Source organism: Indicator indicator, chromosome 14, assembly GCF_027791375.1.
Source record: "Indicator indicator isolate 239-I01 chromosome 14, UM_Iind_1.1, whole genome shotgun sequence".
NCBI classification, from domain to species: domain Eukaryota; kingdom Metazoa; phylum Chordata; class Aves; order Piciformes; family Indicatoridae; genus Indicator; species Indicator indicator.
In genome coordinates, this window is record NC_072023.1 from 1,434,608 (window position 1) to 1,451,918 (window position 17,311).

General features: G+C 49.7%; 1 protein-coding gene across 1 annotated transcript in view; it reads right to left on the bottom strand.

Moving 5' to 3' along the window:
* The window catches only part of PLEKHG7 (pleckstrin homology and RhoGEF domain containing G7), a 36,498-nt gene extending 32,566 nt beyond the window's left edge, over nucleotides 1–3,932 (bottom strand). The window contains exons 1-2 of the mRNA XM_054386760.1: nucleotides 3,532–3,932; nucleotides 3,319–3,440 (exon numbers count right to left, since the gene is read on the bottom strand). Coding sequence (XP_054242735.1) covers nucleotides 3,319–3,440; nucleotides 3,532–3,932 — 523 coding nt within the window. The remainder of the gene's footprint in view (nucleotides 1–3,318; nucleotides 3,441–3,531) is intronic.
* Between the last annotated feature and the right edge of the window lie 13,379 nt (nucleotides 3,933–17,311).

Here is a 17,311-nt window from a genome sequence, read left to right on the forward strand (position 1 = left end):
AAACTCATTTAGAACTGCTTTCCCCACGGGAATGGGAGGAAATTTGGTGTGAGTGATGTTTTTCTGACTCAAAGACTTGACATTTTGGTTGATGATGAAGAATGTCCCCCCAGGGCTGAATGTTCTCCTCTATCTCTGTGTCTCTTTCTGCCTTTCTCTTTGCTCCCTTTGCCTTCAGCTGTGGCTATGTAGCCACTGTGTGGCCATGGCACTTGGGGACATGGTTTGATGGCCATGGAGTCCAGCCTATGATGGTTGAACTTGATGATCTCAGAGGTCTTGGGGTCCCATATCTGGACACAGCACTGCAGGTGAGGTCTCCCCAGACCAGAGCAGAGGGGCAGGATCCCCTCTCTCCACCTCTGGTCATGGGCACTGGCAGCACAGAAGGCCAATGCCAGTCCCAGGCCCCAGGCTGCCATTGCCCTTCTGTGCTGCCAGTGCCCATTGCTGGCTCCTGTCCAACTTCTCACCCCCCAGCACCCCCAAGTCCTTCTCTGCAGTGCTGCTCTCAATCTCATCACCCCCCAGCCTTGACTGATAACAAGGACTGCCCTGCCCTAGGTACAGAACCTTGCACTTTGCCTTACTGAACCTCATGAGCTTCTCCTCAGCCAACCTCTCCATCCTGTCCAGGTCCCTCTGGATGGCATCCTGCATGACAATCCTGAAACCCCACCCTGTATTCCCTGTATTCTTCCAAGGGCTAGGATGTCGCCATTAACAAGGTCTCATGGTGAGCTAAGGTGGCTCAGAATGAGGAGTAGGAGCCACTGCCTCATCAGTGCACCAGGGGCTCCACCTTACAGCAGCTGCTTTCCCTCCACTGGCATTTTAAAGGCAAAGCATTGCAAGTTTGTACAACAAATGCTATAATTAAGGGTAGGCCAGGTTGACTCATCTCCTCCTGCTCAACCAGGACCATCAGATAGGTGACTTTGTCCTCAGATGACCGAAAGAACACATTTTTGCCTCTGAAAATAGTCCCTCTGCCTGCACTGCAAAATTAAAACAATCACAAGAGTGTCACAGTAGTTTAAAAATTTTATGATGCGTTTCTCTGAAGCCCTTTGCAAAGTAGCTTGGAGGGAAGAAAGAAAAATAAGAAAAAAGAAAAAAAAAAAAAAAGAAAAAAAAGAAAAAAAAAAAAAAAAAGCCAAGCAGCTTCCAGAGTGTTTCAGTGGCACATTAAGTGATGCATTCAAAGTCCTGGAGGTGAAATGTTCTGAGCATTTATGGGAGCTCTGGGCTTCCAGTCCTCATGCTGAGCTGGCTATTAGTACATGACAGAAAACATCTGTGATCTCCTGCTTGCAGGGTTCAGGCCCCAAAGCATGCAGCAGGCCTGGGCAGCATCCTCCACTCACACTGCAGCTGATTGACTGCAGCAGGCAGAAGTCAGCAGGATGGCCATGCTCTGAGGTGACAGCACCAAAGTCTAATGTAGTCTGCAGATCATTTGATCTTCATTAGGAGAAGAAGGCTCTTTTACAGGACAGTCTGGGTTTAGATAAAAGGCACAGGGCACTGAAAGACATTAATGCCAGCATCAGTCATAAAACAGAGGTGAGATCTGTTTGAAAGCCTGTGGATAAGAAGCACAGATCAAAAATGGGATTGCACTGCTGCTAATGGGATGCTCATAGAGTCACAGAATAGATCAGATTGAAACGGACCTCAGAGCTCACCTCCTCCAACCTCCCTGCCCTGGGCAAGGACACCTCAACAACTCAGCTGCTCACCCTGGCCTTGAACACCCCCAGGCAGGAGGCAGCCACAGCCTCCCTGGGCAGCCTGTGCCAGAGTCTCACCACCCTCCTACTCAAGAACTTCTTCCTCAGCTCTATGATTCTGTGCTCAGTGTGACCTCTGCATGAGCCACAACCCTTCCAGATCAAAATGTGCAGCAACTCCAAAGAGCAGTTAGACCATTTTAAGGTCCCCAGCTGTACATTGCAACAGGATTGCAACTTCTTCTGATGACAACTTACCAGTCCAGTGCTGTTTAGTGTTTTTTTTTTCCAGTCTGGCAAATGCAATTTCTTTTTTTTTTTTCCTCTGAATGGGTTGCTCAGCAGTAATGATTATTCAGAGAAAAGTGGCAGACAGGGCTGGGCAGCAGCAGAACAGAAGAAGTGAAAACTTGAAAGGTGCTGGATGAATATTTATGGCAGAGCAATCTCCCCTCTCACATGATGGTGCAGAATGGGATCAGCAAAGCCAACGGCGTTCACGCTGCCTGAACTTCCCCTGTGAGAACTCAGTTTAATCTGCAGCTAAGCCTGACAACCCCTGAACGCTGAGAAAACATTCAATGGCATGGAAAAACTCCACTGAAATCAGATTTCAGATCACTCTCCTGCCAAAGACAGAATAAACATTTTTTCGTTACATTTCTTTTCCCAAGCAGATTTTTTTATCTACTGATTTTTTCCCCCCCTTCAATCAAAGGGCTTCCAAACATTGTCCTGCAGACTTTTGTGTTGCTGCCTATTCTCTATGTCCTCCTGGCTCCTGGCAATGAGCATCCATGGGGATGGAGTAATGAGGACAAGGATTTCAGAACGGACTGACACTGACCATCATTTAAGGGTCAGTGATGGGGAGAAGCAGCCAGGCTCTGATACTGGACATGGAGCCCTTCTCACTGCCAAATGAATGGCTGCTGACTGACTTTGGAGAGTAGGTCTTAGATTTTTCTTCCCTGTCTCGGTGCACAGATTCATAGAATGAGTTGGGTTGGAAGGGACCTTAAGGATCATCCAGTTCCAGCCCCCTGCCATGGGCAGGGACACCTCCCACCAGCCCAGGCTGCTCAAAGCCTCATCCATCCTGGTCTTGAACACCTCCAGGGAGGGGACATCCACAGCTCCCTGGGCAACCTGTGCCAGTGTCTCCCCACCCTCACTTCAAAGAATTTCTTCCTAATCTCCAGTCTGAATCTCCCTCCTCAAGCTTCAATCCACCCCCACCTTGCTTTGGCAGCAGGGCAGGTGATCTCCAGAGGTCCCTTCCAACCCCTATGATTCTGTGATTGTGTGCATGAACAAACTCTTTACTCTGAGGGTGGCGAAACTCTGGAACAGGCTGTCCAGGGAGGTGCTAAATGCTCCGTCCCTAGAAACATTCAGGGTCAGGCTGCAGGGAGCTCTGAGCAGGCTGCCCAGTTGAAGATGTCTCTGGGAACAGCGTGGGGGTCAAACCAGATGACTTTTTCTGGTCCTTTCCAACGCAAACTATTCACTGCTTCTGCCATTCCCTCCCAGCACGGCCGCCTGAGCCTGGCATTCAAACACCTTCCCCTCACTGGGGCTCCACCGGCTGGGCTGGGCCGGGCCGGGCCGGGGCTGGGGCTGGGCCCAGCTCGGCCCGACTCCGGCCCTGTGCGCTCCGCTGCTCGCCCAGCTACCGATACTTCCCCCACCCGCCGCCTGTGCGTGCTAAAAATAGACCACGGGCCTGACAACTGCCTTCTGATTGGTCGCTGCTGAGGTCCCGTCAGCCTATAGGAACCTGGGGCGCGGAGGCCACCGGCAGCCTCGGCAGGGCCGGCTGCGGCTTGGAGAGGCTGGGGTGGGGTGGGGGGAGAGCAGATTCGGCTGGGCTCGGCTCCACTCGGCCGGGTTAGATTTGGCCGGCCTCGGTTTGGCCCGGCCTAGAAGACGCTGAGAGCCATGTGGGAGGCAGCGGGGAAGGGTAGCGGGGCTCGGACGGGTGCTGAGCCGCTGGGACTCGCTGTTTCCACTCCGTGAAGCCCAAACCCCCGAATGCTCGCGGCCGGGTGATGTCGCCGCTTCCCGCTTGGCCTGTGGGGGCCGCTGTCCACCCGTGCCTCCTCCGAGGCTGCCACCCTCCCGTGCCGGCAGGGGGCGCTGGGGTCCGGGGCAGCGATCGGGAGCTGCGGGAGCGGCGTCTGCCCCACGGTGCTCCATGGAGTCACAGACTCGGAGAATGGTAGGGGTTGGATGGGAGCTCCGGAGATCGCCCAGTCCAACTTCCCTGCCGAGGCAGGTTCCTCTAGAGTGGTTGCACAGGAACGCGTTCAGGCAGGTTTTGAAGTATCCAGAGAAGGAGACTCCACAACCTCTCTGTGCAGCCTGCTCCAGGGCTCTGTTAGGGCAAGGAAGTTCCCATCCCATTGGGCTGATGGTACCCAGGGTGCTGAGCATGCCCTGGCCGTTTTTGCATAGAATCATAGAATTGTTTCGGTTGCAAAAAAACCCTGAGATCATCCAGTCCAACCAGCAACCCACCACCACCATGGGCATCAAACCATGGCCACACATTTCTGGAACACCTCCAGGGCTGGGGACTCCACCACCTCCCTGGGCAGCCTGTGCCAATCCCTGACCACTCTTGCAGCAAAGAATTTTTTCCTCATCTCCAACCTAACCCTCCCCTGGCACAATTTCAGGCCAGTTCCTCTCCTTCTATCACCTGAGACTAGTGAGAAGAGCCCAACCCCCACCTCACTAGAATTTGCCTAATCTGCTCCTTTTGTGCTTGGCAGGATTGTTACTGTTGAGCTCTGAGGAGCTCAGCCTCTAACTTTTTTTAGCCTTTTAGTTTTGAAAACCAGGTAGTCATAGGAACCGAGTAACAAAAGAACACTCAAAGAGCAGGGCAGGGTTTTCAGAACACCACAACCAAAAACACCTTCTCTGCTTCGGGAGTCTGCTTTGGCACTGCTGGTTTAAAAGGTTAGTAGGCGTATGGCAAATTGTAGGCAGGAAAAAAAAAAAGGGTTCTTATTTCAAAACAATTTTCATCCTATCATATGTCCTGTGGCCCCATGCTTGCCTGAGCCCTGAAAGAGGAGAAATGCCACCTGTTGCAATAAAAAAATATAGAAGATGTATGGGTACAAAGACACAGGAGAGTGGGGTACTGCTGGAACTAGAGAGAGGAAAGAAAGAAGCTACTCTAAAAAAATACTGAACATGAAAAATTATGCAGCAATAAAATATTTGTTCACTCTGTTCTTCAGTACTTGGGGAAGTGTTTCTTGTAATTACTACAATGATAAATTTTCCTTGGTGCATCACATTTTGGCAGTCATCAAAACCACAGAAAGTTTCTCAGTTAAAGCTGGACTAAGGAGTCCAGTAAGCTCAGCTCTCCCTGCTTCCTCTGAATTTTAATCTCATTTACTGGTTATGAGCAGACTCTTCTCACCCATGTTTGTCTCTTAGGTACATTTTCCTTGAATCATAGAATCACAGAATGGCTCAGGCTGGAAGGGACCTCAGAGCTCATCTCCTCCAACCTCCCCACGATGGGCACACCTCTCAGCTAGACTCAGCTGCTCAGGGCCTCATCCAGCCTGGCCTTCAACACCCCCAGGCAGGAGGCAGCCACAGCCTCCCTGGGCAGCCTGTGCCAGACTCTCACCACCCTCCTACTCAAGAACTTCTTCCTCAGCTCCACTCTAACCCTGCTCTGCCTCAGCTTCAAACCATTCCCCCTTGGCCTGTCTCTAGACACCCTCAGCAAAAGTTCCTCTGCAGCCTTCCTGCAGGATCCCTTCAGGTCCTGGCAGGCAGCTCTGAGGTGCCCCTGGAGCCTTCTCCTCTCCAGGCTGCACACCCCCAGCTCCCTCAGCCTGTGCTCACAGCAGAGCTGCTCCAGCCCTTGAATCATCTTTGTGGCCTTCTCTGGACTCACTCCAAAGATGATCCAAGGGCTGGAACACCTCTGAACAATTATTTGCTTTTTCATAGGAGAAAGCTAAAAGTGTCACAGAAGAAATCAGCTTCCTCCTGTTGCCAGCAGTTAATGTTCCCTTCACAAGTGTTTTGGCACTTGGCAATAGATAATTATGGGCTATGCTCTTTGCCATCAAGTACTTTCCTTTCATAATTAAGAAGTCCTTTGAATTGTGGACAGCTAACTTCTCCACTGTCAAAGACTGCAAGCAATTAGTATGTAAATTAGAAGTTGACAAGGGCAGCTTCTATGGACAAGCTAATGCCCAGGCACTGGAGGCTACTTGTGCTTAATATAAGAGCAAGAGACAATAAGGATTTTTGAAAGTCTCAAACCATTGAGCTTAAAGTGGATCAGCACACAGAACCCTTCTCTGGGTGGGAACCAAGGCACAGTCTCAGTCCCAACCAGAAGATGCAGATTTCAACTGGGGTTCTTCAGTGTGGAGAAGAGGAGGCTGAGGGGAGACCTCATTGCTCTCTACAGCTCCCTGGAAGGAGTTCACAGTGAGGCTGGGGCTGGGCTCTTCTCCCTAGGAGCAGGTGATAGAAGGAGAGGAAATGGCCTGAAATTGTGCCAGGGGAGGGTTAGGTTGGAGATGAGGAAAAATTTCTTTGCTGCAAGAGTGGTCAGGGATTGGCCCAGGCTGCCCAGGGAGGTGGTGGAGTCCCCATCCCTGGAGCTGTTCCAGAACCTGTGGCCATGGCACTTGGGGCCAGGGTTTGGTGGACCATGGTGGTGTTGGGTTGCTGGTTGGACTGGATGATTTTTTCCAACCCAAATTCTATGACTTTATGATTCTATTTGTCTCATCCCTGTTAGAAAATCTGCTCCTTCAATGCACCAAAATCACCTGAGGCTCAAGGCTTTTAAAACTCAGGTCATGTCTTAGAGCACAGAGACAGCCATAGATGTGTTCAGATCCATTGGTGCTCAGGACTTTGTCTCCACAGACTAAGGTTATTATTTTCACTGGAGTCAGGAGTCAGCCTGCTTTGGTGAGGAAGTGTCTTGGACCTTTCCCAGCTATTGATATTCCCAAAGTGATGATCTTGCTGTAGGTGTGGCCACAGCATTGCCTCACCACACAGCTCTCCTTACATGTGCCTGGCCTTAGCAATGCTGCTGACTTCATCTACTGAAGGCTTTGAGCACAGACCCCCACTGCTTTGAGCTTTAAATAGGCTTTGGGTGTGAGGCTCTTCATCCTCTTCCTCTTGGATAGTGTTGCCAGTGGCTTGCTTACTGCTTTCAGTCATGTAAGAAAGTTGCTGCCTGTGCAAAACGTGGACGGGGCTGCAATACTCAGATATCAAAAGGTCAGCTGCAGAGGTTTCAACTGTGAAGGGCTAGAATTTAGCATGAAGGTCAGAATGAGATGGCATCTTCTGGAAAAATTTGGATTTTTCATATTCAGAAATGCCTCTCTGTGCAACTTGCTCAGCAGTATTAAGGGCTGCTGCAGTACAGAAGTTTCCAGAGTCACAGAATCATAGAATGGGTTGGAAGGGACCTCAAAGCTCTTCCAGCTCCAGTCCCCTGCCATGGGCAAGGACACCTCCCACCAGCCCAGGTTGCTGAAGATTTCATCCAGCAAGTCCTCGTCCAACCTGGCCATGGAGGGGACATCCACAGCCTCCCTGGGCAACCTGTGCCAGTGTCTCACCACCCTCACTGGAAAGAATTTCTTCCTCATCTCCAGTCTCAATCTGCCCTTCAATCCATTCTTCTGAGTTCCAGCAATTCCTTGCTTCCCTGAGTCTTGCACTTCACCTGCTGCAGAAATTAAAATATGGGAAAAAAAAAAAGAATAAACCCAAAGTCTTAACAGCAATGAGATCAAACCAGCACAATGCAGAAGAAGATAATTACATTGCTCAGTTGTCACAAGGCCAACATAAGAAGTGACTCATCTGCCTTCACATGCACAGCCTGCTCAAACCTAGCTAGATAATTATTTATTTGGCTGCTTTTGAGTCTTTTGCCAAATGTTGCCACTTTCTAATGTGGTTGAACCACTTAGGAGGTTTAGCTCAAAGTGTTCATTGAAAGTTTTATCATTGAGCTGCACAGAAAAGGCTTCTAAGGCTCCAGTGTAATGAAGTTGCAGGAAAGTTGCTGTGTATCATGAAATCTGCCTTGCTAGGAGTACAGGAGTTCAAAGGCAGCTCTCTTGCAAAGATAAGGTCCAAGATGCAGAAGGTGTTGTCTTCCTTGACTTGAGTAAGGCTTTTGACACTCTCTTCCATAACTTCCTCATGGGAAAGCTCAGGAAGTGTTGGTTAGAAGCGTGGAAGGTGAGGTGGATCATGGACTGGCTAAACAGCAGAGCTGGTTGTGATGAGTGGTGTGGAGTCCAGCTGCAGAGCTGTGCCTGGTGCTGTTCCCCAGGGGTCAGGGCTGGCTCCACTCTTCTTCAACATCTTCATCAACGACCTAATGAAGAATCATAGAATCACAGACTGCATTGGGTTGGAAGGGACCTCCAAAGGTCATCCAGCCCAACCCCCCTGCAGTGAGCAGGGACATCCTCAACTAGATCAGGTCACCCAGAACCCCACTGAGACTCACCTTGATTATCTGCAGGGATGGAGTGGCCTCTCAGCAGATTTGCTGATGGTACCAAACTGGGAGGACTGGTTGACACACAGGCTGTGTGGCCACTCAGTGATATCTGGGCAGGCTGCAGAGCTGGGCAAGGAACCTAATGAGGTGCAACAAGGATGAATGTAGATTCCTGCACCTGGGGAGGACCAACCCCATGCACCAGGACAGGGTAGGGGTTGACCTGCTGGAGAGTAGCTCCACAGAGAAGGATCTTGGGATCCTGGTGGACAGTAAATTGACCATGGGACAGCAGTGTGCCCATGTGGCCAAGAAGGCAAATGGTTTCCTGGGGTGCATTAAGAAGAGTGTGGCCAGCAGGTCAAGGGAGGTTCTTTTGCCCCTCTGCTCTGCCCTGCTGAGAGCACATCTGGGATATTGTGCCCAGTTCTGGGCTCCTCAGTTCAAGAGGGACAGGGACCTACTGCAGGGAGCCCAACAGAGGCTATGAGGATGCTGAAGGGACTGGAACAGCTGTGTAAGGAGGGAAGGCTGAGAGCCCTGGGGCTGTTTAGTCTGGAGAAGGCTCTCACTTATGAACATAATCTATAAAATCTGCACTACACACAAAGTGCTGGGGTGGAAGAGCAGCAGTGTGAAAAAAACTTTGCATAGCAATTGGCTCTGGTTTCTAAATTCTCCCATTAGGTGGAGACTCTGAAATAAGGAAGAAAGATTTCTAGGGTTAGAAGGGAAAACACACTTTTGTAGAGAGTTTTTGTGCAATCCTCAAACTGAACAAAATGTAACTGTTTTACATCTTAGAATTGCAGAATCAGACAATGGTAGAGGCTGGAAGGGACCTCCAAGGATCATTGAGTCCAGCCCCCCTGCCAGAGCAGCACCACCCAGGGCAGCTCACACAGGAACACATCCAGGTGGGTTTGGAAAGTCTCCAGAGGAGACTCCACAACCTCTCTGGGCAGCCTGCTCCAGGGCTCCAGCACCCTCACACCAAAGAATTTTCTCCTCCTGTTGAGGTGGAACCTCCTGGGTTCCAGTTTGTGTCCATTATCCCCTGTCCTGTCAGAGGAGATCATTAAAAAGTCTGTCACCTTCTTCTTGACACTCACCCTTCAGATATTTACAAACATTGATCAGATCTCCTCTCAGTCTTCTCAGAAGTCAGAGGAATGGATTGAAGCTTGAGGAGGGCAGATTTAGACTGGAGATGAAGAAGAATCTCTTTGCAGTGAGGATGGGGAGACACTGGAACAGGTTGCCCAGGGAGGATGCCCCCTCCCTGGAGGTGTTCAAGTCCAGGTTGGCTGAGGTCTTGAGCAATGTGGTTTAGTTGAGGGTGTCCCTGCTCACAGCAGGAGGATTGGAACTGGATGGTCTTTAAGTTCCCTTCCAACCCAATCCATTCTATGACTCTCTGAATATTTCAGGACTACAGAGTGAAAGGGACTCTAAAAGCCTTGCCAGATGTTATCATTTTCTTTTCACTGTCAGCAAATCCCTGCTCATAGAGCAGTCTCAGGAGTCTCCCCTTCCTACAACAGAGTCACAGGTTGCAGTGGCTTGGAAGGGACCCCCAAAGGTCATCTTGTCCAACCCCCCTGCAGTCAGCAGGGACACACCCAACTAGATCAGGCTGCCCAGGGCACATCAAGTCTGATGTTGAATGTAAGATAGCAAGAAAATCCTTCCAGATAGCCAATGGTTCAGTTAGTGTGAGCTAAAAGTGTCTTGTGCAGCCATCCCATCCTTCTCCTTGGAGAAATCACTGTCTCTGCTTCCTGACCTACTGACATTGTTTTGCTTTGTTCATCTGGACAGGAGCCAGCAATGGGCACTTGCTGCCCAGAAGGCCAAAGGCAGCCTGGGCTGCATCCAAAGCAGTGTGGCCAGAGATGGAGAGAGAGGATACTGCCCCTCTGCTCTGCTCTGCTGAGACTCATCTGGAGTCTCAGCTGTGGGACCCCAAAACAAGAAGACCTGATGGAGCATGTCCAGAGGAGGGCACAAGGATGATCAGAGAGCTGGAGAACCTCTGCTACAGAGACAGGCTGAGAGAGTTGGGGCTGTTCAGCCTGGAGAAGAGAAGGCTCCAGGGAGACCTTAGAGATGCATTTCAATATCTGAAGGGGAAAGGAAGGCTGAGGAGGGCCTGAGGGGATAGGATGAGGGGCAATAGTTTGGAACTGGAGCAGGACAGAGTTAGGTTGGATGTTAGGAGGAAGCTCTTCACAATGAAATATGGAACAGGTTGTCCAGAGAGGTGGTTGAGGCCCCGTCCCTGAAGCCATTCAAGATCAGACCTTTTGTGCCCCTGGGCAGCCTGCTCTAGCTGGAGATGTCTCTGCTTCCTGCAGGAGGGTTGGACAAGATGACCTTTGAGGGTCCTTTCCAACCCAGTGCAGGCTGTGAATCTTGACTATATGAAATATGAACAAGGTCTTTCTCAGTCTTGAAAAAGTCTTTTCATGCAGCCAGAAAGAAAAAAAACTCTGTAATTCACAGTGGCCTGAGTGCTGGTTGGTGTGAAAACCCCAATCTGTGTCATTCCAGCTTCCAGGGCTGCTGCATGGAAGGAGGAGAAAGGCCACACTGTGTGTGAGTCTGCCTGAAGTGCAAACTGCTTCCTCAGCACTCCTCTGCATGCTGGTGCAGATCAGATGCTTGCATAATGCATTATGCAAGGGGGCTGTGAGAAGAGCTGCAGTGATTTAGATACTCTGTGTGTGTGTGTGTGTGTGTTCATCCCGTGGTGTTCTTTCACTTCAGAACAAAAAACAAAACCCAACCAACCAACCAGAACAAACCACACCAAAAAACCACCACTGACAAATGAACTGCTTGGAATGGAGCTTTCTGCAGCAGCTTGGGGTCAGACATCTCTGGATGCTGCTGACTTTTCACCTAAGTCTTTTTTCTTCTTGTTTTCTTTCATTTGTTTGTTTGTATTTTTCCCAAGCTGCTTCATGGAGCACAGCAGGATTCCTAGACTCTTAGGTTGTTAGATTCCGAGATTGCTAAATCCCTAGATTCCTAAATTCCTAGATCCCTAGATTCCTAGATTGTTAGATTCCTAGATTGCTAAATTCATAGATTCTTAGATTCCTAAATTCACAGATCCTTAGATTCCCAGATTGCTGAATTCATAGATCCCTAGATTTCTAGATTGCTAAATTCATAGATCCCTAGATTCCTAGATTGTTAGATTCCTAGTTTGCTAAATTCATAGATTCATAGATTTCTACATTGCTAAATTCATAGATTCCTAGATTGCTAAATTCATAAATTCCTATATTGCTAAATTCATAGATTCCTAGATTGTCAGATTCCTAGATTGTTAGATTCCTAGATATCTAAATCCCTAGATTCCTAGATTGTTAGATTCCTAGATTGCTAAATTTCTATATTCCTAGATTGTTAGATTCCTAGATTTCTAAATTCATAGGTTCCTAGATCCCTAGATTCCTAGATTGCTGAATTCCTAGATTCCTAGATCCCTAGATTCCTAGATTGCTAGATTCCTAGACTCATGGATTCATAGATGCATAGAATGGTTTGGATTAGGAAGGACCTTGAAAGTCATCTAGTTCCAACCCCTGCCATGGGCAGGGACACCTCCTACCAGCCCAGGTTGCTCAAGGCCTCATCCAGTCTAGGGAGGGAGCATCCACAGCCTCCCTGGGCAGCCTGTTCCAGTGTCTCCCCATCCTCACTGCACAGAATGTTTTTCTAGTCTCCAGTCTAAATCTGCCCTTTTCCAGCTTCATTCCCCTCCCCTCATCTTATCACTACAGGTCTTTGTAAACAGTCCCTCCCCAGCCTTCCTGTAGCCCCCTTCAGGTACTGGAAGGCTGCTCTCAGCCTTCTCCAGGTGAAACAGCCCCAGGGCTCTCAGCCTTTCCTCATCACACAGAGGTTCCAGTCCCTTCAGCATCCTCATAGCTTCTGCTGGACTCTGTCCAGTAGTTCCCTGTCCATCTTGAACTGGAGAGTCCAGAACTGGACACAATACTTCAGATGTGGCTTCACCACAGCAGAGCAGAGGGGCAGGAGAACCTCCCTTGACCTGCTGGCCACCTCTTCTTGATGCACCCCAGGATCCCCTCGGCCTTCCTGGCCACAAGAGCACATTGCTGTCCCATGGAGAACTTCTTGTCCACCAGGACTCTCAGGTGCTTCTCCATGGAGCTGCTTTCCAGCACGGCAGCTCCTGATCTGTCCTGGTGCATGGGGTAGTTCCTCCCCAGTCCTGAAGCAGGGATGAGCCAGCTCCAGCTGGCAGGCAGTGTGTGCAAAGAGTATGGACTTTGCTGCTGGGGAAGGAAAAAAGCAGGGTCAGACCCAGGCAGCAGAGAAGAAAGGAAAACAAAATGAGAGGGAGGCAGGGAGGAAATTGCAAAGCTCTTATCTACCAGGCTGCCAGGGCCACAACACTGCCAGTTCATGGTAAGAACAGTCAAAGCTGGCCAGAGAAGGAGCCCATTCTTGGTGCCTTGTGTAAACCCTGCTGTGAGAATTTCTCTGTGTCTGCCTGCACCATGCCCAGGTCATTAAGTTTCAGTTTGAAAATTGCCCTCAGAGGCTGCACCTTTGGAATAAATTTATGTTGCTGATTTACAGTTGTGGCTACTTCCAAAGTGCTGTCCTGTTTTTTTTTTTTCCCCTTCCTTGGCCATCATATGGCAATACAGAATCACAGAATGGTCTGGGTTGGAAGGGACCTCAAAGCTCCTCCAGTCCAACCCCTCTGCAGTCAGCAGGGGCATCCTCCACTAGATCAGGTTGCTCAGAGCTTCACCTTGAATACCTCCAGGGCTGGGGCCCCAACCACCTCCCTGGGCAACCACTATTTGGTGACAGTTCTGTCCACATCCCTCAGCCCTGTCCTTTTCCTGCACTCTGTGTTCCTGTCTTGTTCTCTCAGACAAGGAGTCAATAAAGAGCCATATGATAATGAGCATCCCTGCCTCAGGCTTCATGGCTTCCAAATGTCATGCTTACACAGAGAGCATTGTTTGGGAGAAGCCAGCAGCCTCAATAACCCATTAGAACTTTGTTTACTCAAGGGCACACAATAATCTCTAATTTCAACTCCCAGCCAAACACCCCTTTGTCTAACTCCCCCCTCCCCCAGGACCCCCTGGTGCACTCAGGCTGCCATTCCCCTCCTGGGCATCGTTTCAGCACATATTTTCTGTCATATAAAGTTGCACCTCATGCCAGCCCCCAAAACAAAACCATTCTGTGAAGCAAGGGCATAATGATTTGGTGACTTTGGCCTTGGGTTAATTAGCCTGGAAGGAAGAGGGTTCTGCTGCTCTGGGGGGAGAGAGTGCTCCGAGTGCCATGCTCCGAGGTGCTGAGAGTGACAGTGAGACACTGTGATGGATGTGATGGACGCAGTTGTGTGGAGTCATTTTGGTAGAAGGACTTGGACACAGTCTGACATTGGGGTGGGGAGGAAGGAAAAAGCTGAGAGCCCTGGGGCTGTTTAGCCTGGAAAAGGTGAGACAGCATCTGGAATGCTGTGTCCAGTTCTGGGCTCCCCAGGTCAAGAGGGACAGGGAACTACTGCAGGGATTCCAACAGAGGCTATGAGGATGCTGAAGGGACTGGAACAGCTGTGTGAGGAGGAGAGGCTGAGAGCCCTGGGGGTGTTCAGCCCTGAGAAGGCTGAGAGGGGATCTGAGCAATGTTTGCAAGTATCTGAAGGGTGGGGGTCAAGAAGAAGGGGCCAGGCTCTTTTCACTGGTGTCCTGTGAAAGCAGAAGGGGCCATGGACACAAACTGGAACCCAGGAGGTTCCACCTCAACATGAGGAGAAACTTCCTTACTGTGAGGGTGCTGGAGCCCTGGAGCAGGCTGCCCAGAGAGGTTGTGGAGTCTCCTCTGGAGAATTTCCAAACCTACCTGGATGCATTCCTGTGTGAGCTGCCCTAGGTGATGCTGCTTTGGCAGGGGGGTTGGACTGGATGATCTCCAGAGGTCCCTTCCAACCCCTACCATTCTGTGATTGTGTGATTCTGCTTTCCATCCTGTTAACCTCACTTTTGACACAAAACTTCTGCTGCTAACTAAATATGAGTCAGAACCCATCCAGAAACAGCTTACTTACCATATTGATAGCCTTGGGCTTTTGCTGAGCTCTTGCTACCCATTGTATAGAGCCACGTTTAAAGCACAGCATGGCTTTAAACAAATATTAGCTCTAAAATCTAGGTCACCCTTCTTACTGAAGGGCAGAGAAAGAGGTTTGCTCATTTCCTGGTGAAAACTCTTTTTTTGTGTGTGTGTTACTGGTTGACCTGGTGCTTTGAAATCATTTAAGGTAGCACTAGTGTAGCTGATGATGGAGCTTGAGTTCAGGAGTGGTTTCTCAGCATTAGGCTCAGTGTTCTCCTGGGATACAGAATCACAGAATTGTCAGGCTTGGAAGGGACCTCAAGGCCCATCCAGTTCCAACTCCCCTGCCATAGGCAGGGACACCTCACACCAGAGCAGGTTGCTCAGAGCCACCTCCAGCCTGGCCTTAAAAACCTCCAGGGATGAGGCTTCCACCACCTCCCTGGGCAACCTGTGCCAGTGTCTCACCACCTTCATGGGGAAGAATTTCTTCCTAAGGTCTGATCTAAATCTCCCCTCCTCTAGCTTGGATTCATTCCCCCCAGTCTTATCATTCTCTGACACCCTAGAAAGTCCCTCCCCAGCTTTCCTGTAGCTCCCTTCAGATACTGGAAAGCCACAGCAAGGTCTTCTTGGAGCCTTCTCCAAACTGAACAACTCCAACTCTCTCAGCCTGTCCTCATAGCAGAGCAGCTCCACACCTCTGCTCAATCCTCGTGGCCCTCCTCTGGACACCTTCCAGCCCCTCCAGATCTTTCTTGTAACTTCAGAAGCAACAACTCTGCCTTTGAGCTTAGACTGAGGAAATGTCCAGTCTGGGAATCCTACACATCCTAGAGGAGTGTCCTTGCCACTAAGCTGTAGCATGAGAAGTGATCTGTAGTGCTAAGTTGTTGCAATTACCTTTTATGAAGAGTCAGATCTTGTTGATTTGCTTGGGACATGTCATGAGCATAGCTGGCAGATGACTGCCTTGAGGAGGTTCACCTTGAGTAGTGCCAAGTTGCTGGGTTGCCTTCAAGTCTGGATGGAAGATAACTGCTGAGGCATACAAAGGCAGCACTCCTGGTCCTGTAGGAAACAGAATCTTAATCTGCCAGGGAAGCTTAGAAACCCTACAGAAGCAGAAGAGAGTTGAGTGGGGATCTGGGGCTGTAATATTCAAATTGATTTTTGTGTTTATGAACCGTAAGGAAGCCTTTCAAAAAGACCTTGAGTTTGGAAGGCACAGCACTCTGGAAGAGAAGGGCTGTGAGGAAATTAAACCCCCTCCCACAGGTACTCTCCAGTCCTCTGCAAGAGGGCTGATGCTGCTCCTTCAGCCAGCCCTACCTCTGGGCAACCTGATCCAGTGGAGGATGTCCCTGCTGACTGCAGAGGGGGTTGGACTGGAATGAGCTTTGGAGGTCCCTTCCAGCCCAGCCCATTCCATGATTCTACCTACAGGTCCTGGGAAGTGGTGGATGAGAGCTTCACCATAGAATCATTAAGGTGGGAAAAGACCTCTAAGATCACCAAGCCCAACCTTCTACCCAACACCTCCATGACCACAAGACCGTGTCTCAAAACCATGGCTAGGCTCTGGCTGCCTACCAGCAGTTAGGAGCAAACAAGCAGATCCTGGTGAGTTATCCTGCTTTCTCATGACTGACATGAGGATGGTTTATTATTATCTCAGCTCCAGTAGCTGTTTCTCACTCCAGCAGAGGTTTCTGTTTAAGGAAGGCTTAAATGATGTTCTCTTCAAAATGGTGAAGAAGTAAGATCATTGAATCCAACCAGCAACCTAGTACCACCAAAACTGAGCCCAGGATTTGAGGTGCAGCCTCACCAGTGCCCAGTGCATGCTCACTGCCCTGCTCCTGCTGGCCACTGCATTGCTGATCCAGGCCAGGCTGCTGGTGGCCTTCTTGGCCACCTGGGCACTGCTGGCTCATCTTCAGCTGCCATCAACCAGCACCCCCAGGCCCCTTTCTGCTGGGCACTTTCCAGCCACTCTGCCCCAAGCCTGCAGTGATTATGGGGTTGTTGTGACCCCAGTGCAGCACCCAGCACTTGGCCTTGCTGAACCTCACACAGCTGACCTCAGCCCATGGATCCAGCCTGCCCAGATCCCTCTGCAGAGCCTTCCTACCCTCCAGCAGATCAACACTCCCACCCAGTTTAGTGTTAACTGCAGACTTACTGAGGGTGCACTCAATCCTCTCATCCAGAAGAAAGAATTTCCCCCCAGAAGTTTCAGGCTTGAGCTCTTAGCTACATTTTGCAGCTACCCAAGCAGCTGGGGGTAGAGTGGCACAAAGGTTAATCTAAAGACATTTGTGAGGCTTTCAGTGGAGCCTTGGCTTTGACTGAATTGCTGGAATCTGCTGTTAAAGAAAGTCTCCTGTTTTAGCAGCTGGCTGAAATACTCTCAGGTGAAATCCTTCAAGAATCCCATAGCTTTTAATTAATAAGTTTTAATTATTTTGCAGCTTCTCTCTCTCACATTAGAGCTCCTCTTGCTGTATCCAAAGGACCAATCCGAGTGTTGAGTGAGCAAAAAAGAATTCCAGTGGAGGAGCAAGGATAACACACACAAGGTCAAAAACCAGGCAGCAGTGATTTGCAACAACCAAATTGCTTGATGTAATGCTTTGGCTTGGTAGTCTTTAAGAGGAGGCTTTCATGAGTCAAAGGTCTTTGGAGTGATATGCAAACTGAGATCCTGCAGCCTCCTAAATCCTTTGAATCCAGTCGTTAATCTCAATAATCACCTCGGGTTTGGAACCTGTCTTGTGCTCAGCCACTTCATCACATTACCTGCTTTGTCCTTTGCAAACTTTTGGAGGAGAAAACACAGGCAGATGAAGAACATCCTGCAGAAATGGAACTGAAGCCCTCCTGGACAAGAGCATTTTGACAGCAACCAATCTCC